The 13917-nt window shown below is 50.3% G+C and overlaps 1 protein-coding gene across 1 annotated transcript in view; it reads right to left on the reverse strand.

Annotated features, from left to right (window-relative positions):
- LOC129384129 (bumetanide-sensitive sodium-(potassium)-chloride cotransporter-like) overlaps positions 1-13917 on the reverse strand; it is a 129937-nt gene that overhangs the window by 27587 nt on the left and 88433 nt on the right. Inside the window, exon 5 of the mRNA XM_072286443.1 lies at positions 119-218. Within this exon, the coding sequence (XP_072142544.1) occupies positions 119-218 (100 nt within the window). The remainder of the gene's footprint in view (positions 1-118; positions 219-13917) is intronic.

Genomic DNA, 13917 nt, shown 5'->3' on the forward strand with positions numbered 1-13917 from the left:
TGTAAAATTTGAGTGTTGCACACCTTATATCGAAATAAATTGACGCATCGGTGCGACAGTAATTAACCTGGAGAGTACAAAAAATCGAGCCAGCATCGTGCAAAGCCGGAGTTCATACCTGTAGTTCTTGACATGTTCCTGAACTGTCTGCAGGCGGTAGACGGCGTTTAGAGCGTCCTTGTATATCTGCGCTTGCGTCGAGGATCCCCAGTTTACGTCTGCGATCACGAAAAAAAGAGGTGACTCACACTTTTGACACCTTCAGTTTGTGCGGAGACGACGACGAAGTGTTTCTATCATAGAACGCTTGTACCTTTGTCTCGATTTGTTTCTTTCCAAACTGTGGGAGCTGCCGCTCCCGTGTTGCGGTAATGGACGAAGAAGCCCTCGAAGACCTTCCTGGAGCCAAGCCATCACGTGGGGTCACGTCCAGAAAACGTGGCAATGCGTCAAGTGACACGGACAGCGAGGCAACCGAGTTGTACTCGGATGGCGTCGACTCGTCGGACGACGATTTCACGCTTGTCATGAGCCGAACCACAAAAAGAAGACTGCTACGGAGGTCATCGTCACCAAGTGTCTCCACCGTGAAGACAACACAACAGCGCTGGCCGTACACTATGCTCTTCATGCCTGTGGACCCAGTGTCAAATCTGCGACTCCTAAACAGGCAAGTCCTTTCTGCGTTTCTTGAGGGAATCGCGCCAAACGAGATAAAGGACGTGAGAATAAACGCACGGAAGAATGTCCTTGCAGTAGATGTTCTACACCGTAGTGCACTGCAAAACCTGCGGCACGTAACGAAGATCGACAAAGTGCAAGTGCGATCCATGATTCCTACTGGCTGCAGTGGCACTATCGGCGTCATTTATGATGTCGATATTTCTATACCAACCGACGACTTACCGATATTAATAAAGCCAACTACAGAAGGCACTCTTATCACGCACATCGCAAGACTTGGCAGCACCCGTTGCCTGAAGCTGTGGTTTGATGGAGACAGCCTTCCCTCACACGTCAAAGTTGGCCACGTCCGCCATGCAGTCCGCCCATACGTACCGAAGCCCCTGCAATGCTACAAATGCTGCAAGATGGGGCACGTAAAAGGTGTCTGTAGGAATAACCTCGTGTGCCCACGTTGCGCCGAATCTCATTCAGCAGATGCCTGTCGCGCAACTGTGTTAAAGTGCCCTAACTGCCATGGTACTCATGAGGCCTCATCGAATGATTGCCCGCGGGTGAGGAACGAGCGAGCAATACTTAAACGTATGGTACGGGACCATTCAACACACAGAGAGGCTGCCGCTTCTCTCAGGCGACGACGACATCGGCACCGAAGAGCAGCACGAAGAGTCACGTCTACTGAAAGATATACACCATCTTCCGGCAAAGCGGCTACCGTATCAACGCCAACTTCCACAAAGAGCGACAGTGCGAAAACGAAGACTGGGGCAACACTCTCGCCCCCTGAAGAGTGGTCTACACTTCCACGAACACAACCTGCCTCGGAGTCACATCAAAATGCGCCGCCCTCAATATCCCCACGAAGCGCGGATGGGCCGACGACTGAGGATCGCCAAGTCATAGTGATGCTGAAGTCACTTATGGACGCCATGCGCATTCTACTGAGCAGCATGAAAACCCCGTCGGCACAGAGCGCACTGCAGGTGCTGGACACCTTGAGTCCGGTGCTTGCGGCTCTAGGGTAAAACCACGGCCCGAGAGATGCCGTCGTTTCAAGAGGAAGTCAAGAATGCATCTGTCCTTCAGTGGAACGCCAGAGGGCTTAAGTCACGCATGCCCGACTTTAGACAGTTTGTCTTTACGCACCAGTTCCCCATTATCGTTATTTGCGAGCCCAACCTGTCAGCTCCTATCAGACTGTCCGGGTATGAGTGCTTTATGTCCTCTACCCACGGAGAGTGCAGCAAGGTTGTTGTGTTTATACGCCGTGACTTGACTTATGTACATCACCCAGTGCCTCCTGACGAAGCAAATCAATACGTTTGCTTAACAGTGAAAAAGAAAAAGCTCACGTTCACAATACTTGGAGCCTATTTATCTCCAGCAAGCCGTCTAGATTGTGAGCGCCTACGGGGAATTTTAACATCGACTCCACAGCCGTGGGTGCTCACTGGTGACTTTAACGCCCACCATTACCTATGGGGAAGCTCCAAAGTTAATTCTAGAGGCAGAGCGTTGGTGTCCTTTGCCTCTGAAAACGAATTTTGCTTGTCAAATGATGGAAGCCCTACTTATCTGCGTGGATCAGCGTATAGCAGCTGCTTGGACTTAACCTTCGTTTCACGTTCGCTTTCGAGAAGAGTGCACTGGTTTTCGGATTTAGAAACACGGGGCAGCGACCACATCCCAACCTATTTAATGATCGAAGGTTTGACTAGCTCCAAGTCCTCCAGAACCATCCAGTGCACCGATTGGCCTAAATACAAAATAATAATGGAAGACTGTTGTCGTGACGGCACCTCGTGTAACCTACAGGGCGCGATAAAGGATGCCATACAAACGACCACGCATTTGCTTTCGAGGAGTTCTTCCCGCACCGATTTCGACATCGAACTAGCAAAACTTCGAGCAATTCGCCGTCGTGCGGAGCGAAGATACAGACGCACGAGGTCCAATCATGACTTGAGATTGGCTAGACGAACACAGAAGAAAATACAGCGTCAAATGAACAAGCTGGCTTCGCGACAATGGGTATCCTTTTGCGAGTCCCTGGATCCGCGAAAGCCATTGTCGCTTATATGGAGGACTGTTCGTGGACTTCGCACAACCTCTGGTCAGCACCACCCGTTTAAATCTCTGGCACTTTATCTACAATGTAGTGATATTGACGTCGCTGAATCTTTCTGCAGAAAGATTGCTGGCGAGGCAAATTCCGATGGAACGGGTACGGGAACGCTCGACCACCCACTGTTTTCACGCGATCCCCGCATGGAATGCCCTTTTTCTATGGAAGAACTAGAAGCTGCGCTGGCTTTGTGCAGGCGTTCTTCAGCGCCAGGACCTGACGGCATTACATACCGTGCCCTGTGTAACCTAGGAGACCAAGCTCGGAAGGCACTCTTGCTCCTGTACAACGACTCCTGGCAGACGGGTACAGTTCCGCAAGAGTGGAAGTCAACTCGCCTCATTCCACTTCTCAAAGCTGGCAAGTCGCCTTTGGACATTTCCTCATACCGTCCGATCGCACTAGCCAGCTGTGTCGGAAAAACAATGGAAAGAATGATTTTAACACGTCTGGAATGGTACTTAGAATACTATGAAATTTATCCAGATGCTATGGCCGGATTCAGACGGGGCCATTCGTCAACAGACAGTGTTGTTGACTTGGTAACCTATGTGCAACACCAAAAGGCCTGTAAGCGACTATCTGCTGCTCTGTTTCTAGATGTTAAAGGAGCTTATGATACTGTCACCCATGAAGCCATCCTTAGCACGTTAAAAGCCGTCGGACTTGGTGGTAAGATGTATATGTGGGTGTGCAACTACTTACAGAGGAGACCATTCTACGTGCACACAGAAAATGGCCCGACATCCGAGCATTACGGTAGCCGAGGAGTCCCTCAAGGAGGAGTGCTTAGCCCGACTCTTTTCAATCTCACCCTCAGTGGATTAGTTTACAACCTGCCAAGCACGGTAGGACTTTCCATCTATGCGGACGACATCTGCATTTGGGCATCAGGTGTGACACGACTTCAGCTTCGCGCTCGGCTTCAGAAGGCAGCCACAATGACATCTTGCTATACCTTCGTGAACAAGGACTTGAAATTTCGTGCGGAAAGTGCGCAATGGTGGCATTCACGAGGAAGCCAATGTCTGGTTACGGCATATCTATTAACGGACAACTTATACCATACAGCAGAAGTCACAGATTCTTGGGAGTCATAATTGACAGAGACCTGTCTTGGACTCCGCACGTCAATTACGTGAAAAAGCGGCTGACTGCTATCTGTCACCTGTTCAGGTTCCTTGCAGGAAAAAGTTGGGGAGTATCTATACAGGCTATGTTACAGCTTTACATGGCGTTGTTCGTTGGATTCCTGCGATACAGCCTGCCTGCATTATCCAACACATGCAAGACTAACCTGCCTACGATTCAGAGTATTCAAGCCCAAGCACTTAAGATATGTCTTGGCTTACCACGCAGTGCATCAACGGCTGAAACCATTGCCCTTGCGCAGGATAACCCAATCACGACGCACATTACCGTTGAGACAATGCGTATGCATCTCAGGCATTATGCTAGGACCCCTTCCCACCACTTGGCGAGCCTCACTGCTGCAAGGCCCTGCTCGACATTTAGCAGTATTGTCAGTGCACATCGTGCGTCGTTTACTTCAGGGTACGCACCTGCGGCCAAGCCAGCGTTTCCTCCGTGGTGTTTGAGCCGTCCACAAGTACATCTAATGATTCCGGGACTACAGAAGAAGACAGATCTACCGGCCCCTGCTCTAAAACAGCTGAGCTTACTTCTTCTGCACGAAAAGTACAGCAACCACGTGCACATCTATACCGATGGATCGACTACGTCGTGCAGTTCTTCTGGTGCCGTGGTTATACCAACGCGAGGAATGACACTGCGGTTCAAGACATCGCATATCACGACCTCAACGGCGGCAGAACTAACGGCCCTGCGTCGAGCACTGGAATTCATTGATTCTGAAAGACCTAGAAAATGGGCTGTGTTCTGCGATTCAAAACCAGCACTACAGGGCACGCAGTCAGTTCTCCGACACGGATGTCATGACCAATTGACATACGAAGTTGTGAAACTTTACCATGATGTCCAACAAAAAGGTCACGAGGTCGTTTTTCAATGGATACCTGGTCACTGTGGAATCAGTGGCAATGATTCCGCCGATAACGCTGCTCGCACAGCACATCAAGGAGAGCACAGCGTTTCAATTCCGCTTTCGAGGACTGATGCTGCAAAGCAGCTTCGACACCTGGCACGCAGTCTCACAGTGACCGAGTGGAACTCACCAAACTTACGACTCACGCGACTGCATCGACTAAACCCCTCCCTGCAACTCCGACCTCCACTCGGACTTCCTCGACGTGAAGCTACGCTTCTCTGTCGCCTTTGGTTAGGAGTGGCCTTCACAAAGGCATACTCTACATTAATTGGAATGGCTGACAGTGCAGCTTGCGAGGTCTGTGGCACCGAAGAAAACATCGACCACCTGCTGTGCCACTGTCCAAGATATGCCTCAGAGAGACAAGAACTTGCCAAAGCTTTCCAAAAACTGGACAATCGGCCGCTTTCTGTGCAGGTGCTGCTAGGACACCGCCCCCATCGCCCGTCGGCCCATAAAGCGGTGAAGGCGCTTTTGTGTTTCTTAAGGACGACGGGTTTGTGCGACCATCTGTGACTATTAACGCGATTTCTGTAAGACCACTCGCGTCAGCGAACTCGCCGCAATTTCCTTCTTTCCTTCCCTCCTCTCTCTCCCTGTGATCTTTGTTTTCCCCTTTCCCATTCCCCCGGTGTAGGGTAGCCAACCGGACGTTATTCTGGTTAACCTCCCTGCCTTCTACTTTTCTCTTTCCTCCCCCCCCCCCTCAGCTTGTGCACGCCGAAAGAACTGTCGGCCTGGATAATTACCAAAGTTTCTTCAAACCTTCCCTGAAGCGAAAGATCATCACGATATCAGCTCTTTAGGCAAAGGCATATGCTCTGACTTTAGAAAGATTTCCGTTCCAGAACGCACATTTTAACGCTTACGTTTGAGCGGAGCCCCAAATAGAACTCAGTAATGCGATAGCGGAGCAGCGTCTTAACTGTTGTTAGCGCACGGCAACACCTTCAAGTAAGGTAACAAGACAAACAAGCTGTTTCAAGAACCACCACCAAGGTGCTGAAAACGTAAAGCTAGAGAAACTTGTGTGCGTGTTCTTCGAAACCCGAAATAATTTGAATGAAAAAAAAAATCGCGTTTTCACCCGAGAGGCGAAGCATTAACAGCGATAGCAAGATATAAAACTATTACACGAAGTAGGGCCCGTTGCTTTATCCGCAGTATAAATTAAACATTCGCTTGCTAACTAACAAGCATGATGTCACGCTTTCGAAGACACGCATGAACAGAGTCCAGTCAACGATAGCGAGCAATCGCGGTCACAAAGCCAGTGGGATGAGCAATGCCGACAGAGCGGGGAGGGCGCGTGCTTATCCCGAAGAGAACGTTCCGTGGTGCCGCTTCACCATTTACACTGTGCCGGGCCTTCTCAAAATAGAGCAGATCACGTGATCATCAACACGGCGCGCTGAAAGACGGCGCGCGTCAAGCCGCCACCAGCCTCCTCGGCCCTCGCATGATCGCCCTTCATGAACCCTGGCACCGATGGAGGAGAGAGATGCCGGCAATCGCAGCAGATCAAGCGACCTCCTCGAACACACGGCAAGCGGGCCGCGTATGCGTCGTTACACTCAGAAGAGCATGGCGCCGCTGAGGGTGATAACGCACCTCGAGTGTCTGTATGTTTGCCTAGTCGTGCAGGGCGAGGTTGCTTCATGGCGTAAACAACTATAAGCATATTTGCTTTGGCAATGAAGGTCTCTTTGAAAGTTGGCTTTGTTGCATAAATTTTTAGCAGTCCTGAAAGTTGGCTTTGCCGCTTACTTCATCTTAATGCAATGAAGACATACTGCAGAACGCGACTCGGAAACTCAAAATTGAGTGCGGTGCGTACGTAACAAGTAAACAAGCCTTTCTCCACGTGACCATGACTGGCTCATTCACATTTACTTTATTCCAACACATTCACAAAAATTATTATGTTGCGGAGACCATAAGCTCCTAGTAAAAGTAATCTTCCCTAAATACAGAGCACACACACCCGTCTTGCTCACCATCAGTCATCTGCTACTTCAAAGGCATCATTGGCAGCGAACTTTGAAAACCTTACCGTTTGAAAACCTTACTGTTTTCCGTCAGGTGGGCCTACAATTAAATTCGTCCAAGTGCCACTTCGGTCGTCGGGAAATCTCTGTGCTCGGGCATCTCGTCGATTCTTCTGGTGTACGCCCTTCCCGATAAATACGGGCAGTGAAAAACTTTCCCGTGCCAACATGTGCCAAGGATGTTCGCAGCTTTTTGGGCCTTTGCTCCTACTTCCGTCGGTTTGTCCGAAATTTTGCGAACGTTGCGCGCCCTCTCACTCAGCTCCTCAAGAAAGACGGCGCATTCATTTGGGGCTCTGAGCAAGCTGGTGCTTTCACCGAGCTGACTGGGCTGCTTACGTCCCCGCCCATTCTCGCTTACTTTTATGCGTCAGCTCCAACAGAAGTCCGTGCCGATGCCAGTGGCCACGGTATTGGCGCTATCTTGGCACAGAAACAACAAGGGCGAGAACGTGTTATTGCCTACGTCAGCCGCCTTCTTTCCTCGGCGGAGAGCAATTATCCTGTCACCGAACGCGAGTGTCTGGCTCTCGTTCGGGCAGTGGGTAAATTCCGCCCTTAATTGTACGGCCGCCAATTCACAGTCATCACTGATCACCACGCTTTGTGTTGGCTTTCGTCCCTCAAAGATCCTTCAGGGCGCCTTGGCCGCTGGGCTCTGCGCCTCCAAGAATACAACTATTCAGTTGTATACAAGACCGGCCGGTTACATCAAGATGCGGACTGCTTGTCGCGCCATCTTGTCGATCCTCCTGACGTTTCTGCGGCCGGCATATCTGTCACCGTTCTCTTTGGCTTCTTTTCGCGACATTTTAGCCGAACAACGTCGGGACGCCTCCTTGCAACAACTTATTCAACGGCTCACTTCAACGACGCCCGATGCTTCCCTTCGCATGTTTGAACTTCAAGATGGTATACTGTACCGCTCTAACATGCGCCCGGACGGCCCTGTCCGACTCTTCGCTGTGCCTGAGCATCTGCGTCAGCCAGTTCTCGCCCAGCTTCATGATGTACCGACTGCAGGTCACCTTTGCGTGTCACGGATTTATGACCGCGTTCGTCGGCGCTTCTTTTGGCCTGGTATATACCGTGATGTCTGCCGTTATGTCGCTGCGTGTGATCTTTGTCAACGACGCAAAAAGCCGACCACACTCCCCGCTGGTCGCCTTCAGCCACTTGACGTACCATCAGAACCATTCTTCCGTGTAGGTGTTGATCTTTTAGGCCCTTTTCCCACGTCTGCTTCGGGAAATAAGTTGATTGCTGTAGCAACAGACTACGCCACCCGATATGCAATCACACGGGCTCTTCCGACAAGCTGTTCAACCGATGTCGCCGACTTCCTTTTAGAAAACGTCATAATTCACCACGGCGCCCCTCGACAGCTCCTCACCGACCAAGGCCGCTACTTCCTTTTTAAAGTTGTCAATAACATTCTACGCTCGTGCGCGACTAAACACAAACTTGCTGCTGCTTACCATCCACAAACGAACGGTCTAACCGAGCGCCTTAACCGCACCCTTCCTGACATGCTGTCCATGTATGTCTCGGAAGACCATCGCGACTGGGACGTTGCGCTGCCGTTCGTTACCTTCGCCTATATTTCCTCTCGCCATGATACCGCAGGCTTCTCTCCATTCTTCCTCTTATTTGGCCGTGACCCTACATTACCTTTCGACACCGTTCTGCCTGCTAGTCTGAATTCCCCATCCGAGTACGCCCGTGAAGCCATCCTCAAAGCACAAGAAGCACGCGATATTGCTCGACGTCGACTTGTGGAGTCGCAGGACAATCAGCGGCGCTTATATGAAGCCCGCCATCGTGACGTCCATTACACATGGGGCGCACTGGTTCTCCTTTGGTCGCCGTCGCGACGCGTTGGCCTCTCGGAGAAGTTACTTTCACGCTACTCTGGCCCTTACCGTGTCTTGCGTCAAGTAACTGACGTCACGTACAAAATCGCGCCTCTTGCGCCAACCGTGGCTCAGCATCGCTCCGACGTGGCCCACGTCGCTTGTCTCAAGTTGTATCACTCGTCCGCCTCCTAACCAGCACCGAGCCGGTTCTTCAGCCGCTGGGGGTCATGGAACACGCTCACGAAGAAGATGTTTTAATCATCGTCGGAAGAAGACGATGTTCTGGTGTTCGCGCGGTGCCTACCATCTTGTCAGCTTCTATAATTATTGTAAATATTCTCTAAATACAAGTCTTACTGTTAATATGTACATACAAACTAAACATTTCGGTGGGATGGCGCCCTATCCCCCCACCCACTACGCGAATGGTTCGAGCATAGCCTGCCTTAAAAAGTGCCATCTTGCTCTGCGCTTGCGAACAACTGCTACATGTATCTCGCGACCAGCACACAAAAAAGCAAATGGAACGCCGCGCGGCATTTGCCTCCTGGGCGCGTGAGGAGTGGCTTCACTGCAGAGCGGGAAGATAAAGGTATCTATGCGCAACTTTGCTCCCTGCGGGAGCACATACATGCAGACTAAAGTCGGTGGCAGGGGCCTACGGGAGTGTTGTTGTGCTAGAGCTCCCAACAAAGGTTCGCTTTGCCGGCATGCGGCTGAAGCTGGGCGCAGAACGAATTCGCTCGGCCCGACGGCGGGTCGTGTTGGGTTTACATCCGGTGGCGCCGCCGGAGCGGCGCCGTTGAACCACTTCACCGGGATCGCCTGATGCAGGTGCCTCTCGTCCATTCGTCGAAATTCGCACAGCAGCCCGTGGTGGGTCCTGATTGGAGGTTCGAGCCGATGGCAACTGCATCGACTCCTGTGGTTATAAAAGCCCGAACCAAGGGACGACGACGAGGACAGCAAGCAGAGGCGTGCTCCCGTTTCTCACCGCACGCTTTAGTGCGAGTCCATTATGCCCCGGCCTCTGAGCCGTTCATGTAACGCCCATGTACATACTGCATATAAATGTTTCGTTTAATCACCGTCGCCTTGGATCCTCCTTCGCAACAGTGGCGGCAGCGTTGAGGCGTCTCCGTCACAACAGTTGGTTGGCAGCTGCGGGATCGACCGGCGTCAGCTACCCCGGCGCGGTGAGTGAATGATGTTTTCCCCTCAGTTCACCAGACTTCTCTAGCACAGGTTATTGTAGTTTAGAGTAGGGCTGTGTGAAGCACTGTGGAGAGCTTTGATTGTTTCAGACCTAGTGAGAGTTTTGAAAGCAAAGCTAGTGCCGAGGGAATAAACAAGACAGTGTAAAGAATTGCTTGCGCGTGTCACGCTAGTAGCTCGATAGTAGTGAAAGGCAAGGGAATTCTAACAAGGGCGAACGGCAAGAGGCCACAGTGAACAATGGAGAACTTTCGGGTAAAGGAACTCATCGAAATTTGTGAGGAGCTAGGCCTTACCGTAGGCCGTGCGAAACGAAAGCAAGCCATTCTTGATATCACGAAGAACGAGAACGTAACTGCTGAGGAGGCCAATGAGGCCTGGGCTGCGATCAAAGAGCGCGGTCAACGCGAGCTCGAGGAGGCCGAGAGGCTGGAGCGTATACGTAAAGAGGAGGCTGAGAAGCAGGAGCGTATACGTAAAGAGGAGGCTGAGAAGCAGGAGCGTATACGTAAAGAGGAAGCCGATAGAAAAGAGCGGCTCGCGACAAAGAGGTTAAAGTTAGAGCTTGGGCAGTCCTCGCCGGCGGTAGCTTCTACGACAGTTCAGGCGAGCGGTCCAAGAATTCGGGACCAACTGCCGCCGTTCGTAATTGGCGAAGACATGGCAAAGTATCTCGTCAAATTCGAGCACGTTTGTGAACGTAACGACATCGAGAGGTCTCTTTGGGCACAGACCCTGTTAGCTATGCTTCCTGGGGAGGCATCTGACGTGATAACGTGCCTGTCAAAGGAGGCGTTTAAGAGGTACGATGATGTCAAAGAGGCTCTATTGAGGAAGCATAGATTGTCACCCGAGGCTTTCCGGCAAAGGTTCAGGTTCGCAAAAAAGGGCAGTGAGTCGCACATCGACTTCGCATTCCACCTTAAGGCTGATTTGATTGAATGGCTTAAGGGCGAAGAAGTTTACGACGATCGAGATAAAGTGGTAGAGTGCGTAGCATTGGAGCAATTCTACCGCTGCAACGAAGATGACGTCAGGCTCTGGCTGCAGGATAAGCTTCAAGAAGTAAAGCTGAACAAGGCAGCAGAGCTAGCTGAGGAGTACTATATCCACCAAAGCTCGCATAATAGGGCCGTGCGAGTGGAAAAAGCGGAGAGGAAGGACGCTTTTACAAAGCTTGATGAAAGGAAACCATTCGCGTACCGCAGTTTTCGGAAGGACTCATCTCCTCCTAAAGAGACTGTGAGGAAAGAGTTATATGAATCGCGAAAATCAAACGATGATGCCAAGCAGCGAGCGGATGCCGCACGTGCATTTGAGACGCGGAAGCCGCTAATCTGCTACAACTGCAAAAGGGAAGGGCACATCGCGGCAAACTGTAAACAGAAGGTTGCTTTTGCAACGATTCGAGAAACAGAAAAGAACATGCGGTTGTTGGAACCCTATATGCAGGAGATAAGCGTTAACGGGAAAAAATGCCGAGCACTCCGGGACTCAGCAGCCACTATGGACGTGGTTCACTCTTCACTAGTTTCTCCAAACGACTTCACAGGAGAATGCGCGTGGATAAGGCAGGTTGCTGAGGAGCAGTGTGCTTGCTTACCGGTCGCTACGGTGATCATTGAAGGCACTTTTGGTAGGCTAAATGTCTGCAGCCCTCCCAGAGCATTTTCCTTATCTTTTCTCTAACAGCTCGGAGCAGCTCCTAAAAGAACAGGGAAAATCGTTCTTTGCCAGCTTGACATGCATGGCCCTCACGCGATCGCAAGCGCGGAAGCTTACGCAGAAACTTGATGCTGCCCCAGAGAGTGAGACAAAAACAGCGGCCGAGCAGCGTAACCCGAGCAGTCAGTCGACCGGGCTGGAGAACTCCCGCAATAGTGCAGTCGGGCCGTCTGCTGCGGAAGAGGGTTGCATCGTCCCCACCGGCGGAGAAACCGAACCAGCGCCGTTGGGCGAGGTGAGCTCGACGTTGACCCCAATCTCTGACAGCTGGAATGAGCTACTGAACGTTGACCGAGCGACGTTCATTCGAGAACAGCAAGGGGATATCTTGATAAAGGACTTGCTTGATAATGTGAAACTGGGAGCAGCGAGAAAGAATGTTTCATTCCATGAGAAATCGGGCTTGTGGTACCGCAGTTATACGGATGTACAGGGTCATAAGTATGAGTAGCTTTTAATTAATAAGTATGAGTAGCAGAAAACAATATCTACATGTTTTTCATCTGCGCCAAAGCATCGATGTCAAGGCTTTAAAGCCAGCAAAGGTAACTATTTTTTTATTTATTTTTCTACTATGACAATTTTGTTCGCGAGGATCGACACATTCAGCCTCTTCAATTTTCTTGTTCTCGCTACCAGCAGGGTACCGGAGCCAGCCAGAACGCATGCGTTTTTTCCCCTCATCATGCCTTGCTGGTGAAGCAGCGCGCTGACACGGACACAGTCAAGACACGCAATGTGCGCAATGGCTATCAGAAAGAGCGCAACAGAAAAGAGATTGACAGCAAAAAAATTGCGTCAATACCATATGCACACAAAATTGCGCATAACTTTAAAAAAAGTAGGTGGCAGATATGGTCTACGACTAGTTTTTTTCAGCACCTAACAAACTCGGAAAAATATGTGCTGGACTGCATCGTAGAGTTTCAACAAAAATAAAAGTAAATGGTCGTAAGTGCACGGTCAAGCATAAAGAAAAACTTGTCGAGTGCAGGTCATCCGTTGTCTACTGCTTGCCCGTATCGTGTGGTAAAGTATACATCGGCCAAACGGGTCGGTGTGTAAACACAAGACTTTTGGAGCACAAAAGGTCACTGGGGGGAAACATTCATTCCCACATTAAGGGGCACTGCTCACAACATGGGTGCTGGCCGCTTTACAATGATACCAGTTTTATCGCAGCATAAGGATCAGATAACCAGGGAAATAATGGAAGCTTTTCATATTCACAAGAGGGGAGAGGATTGTATCAGTCAGCCATCTGTACATCTAAGCCATGGTGAGGTTGCCTTTTTGGAAGTACACTAAAAGAAAAAAATTGTGTAATAAAATGGTTTTTAGGGGTGCAACAAATACGATAGGATTGCACACCATGATAGATAGGTGTCATATCTTATACGCCCGAGTAGGCGCGGGTAAATGATTTTTAAAAAATGCCTTCAATCTTGCCTTGATTTTCTTTGACGTCTGAGGGTGCGCAGGTATATAAATATGAAGTATGTGTTCTGAAATAAAATAGCTGCGAGTGCAGCGAGTGTCGTCTTTTCTTGTGTGTCTTGACTGTGTCTGTGTCAGTGCGCTGCTTCACCAGCAAGGTATGATGATTACTCATCAACTAGCCCAACTTTCGACTCTACTGAAGTTTTTTTTTCTGCTGTTGCACCGACCATCGCGCGGCGCACTTTGGTTCGCGTTCGTTTTTTTCGGACCGATTTGATTTTGGCCTGCCAGAATTTTGGACACTTTCTGGCTAGCAGACGAGAAAAATAAACAATGGTCGCTCGCCGCCATCACTGTGGGGACTCGATGGATTGCAAAACATCCGCTTGAGAACATCACCTTCACTTTGATGTTATTGCAACCTCTCGGGAACGTCTTTTATCTCGCCAGTGTAGGGTTCCGAGCAGTATATGCGTATGGCTCTCTGTGGACCAAGCGTCTCACGTTTCCTTCAGTATTCCTTAGGTACCACATTAGGTGCCCAATGTAGGCATTCGATTGCGGTCAACATGCTTTCCTTCGCGTTTTCTTTTTTTTCATTTCGGTGCCCCCGCCCCACAGAAGAAAGAAAGACATTGTTGAAGAGCGCGAATTGTTGCACGGTAAAAGTTCGATTTTCTTACTTCTTTTCCGGAAAGCGATGTGCCACGGGACTCTGCTACTCTTATTATATTACTGCGATAGCAATTATATAGA

Source organism: Dermacentor andersoni, chromosome 2 (assembly GCF_023375885.2).
Source record: "Dermacentor andersoni chromosome 2, qqDerAnde1_hic_scaffold, whole genome shotgun sequence".
In the NCBI taxonomy this organism is placed as follows: domain Eukaryota; kingdom Metazoa; phylum Arthropoda; class Arachnida; order Ixodida; family Ixodidae; genus Dermacentor; species Dermacentor andersoni.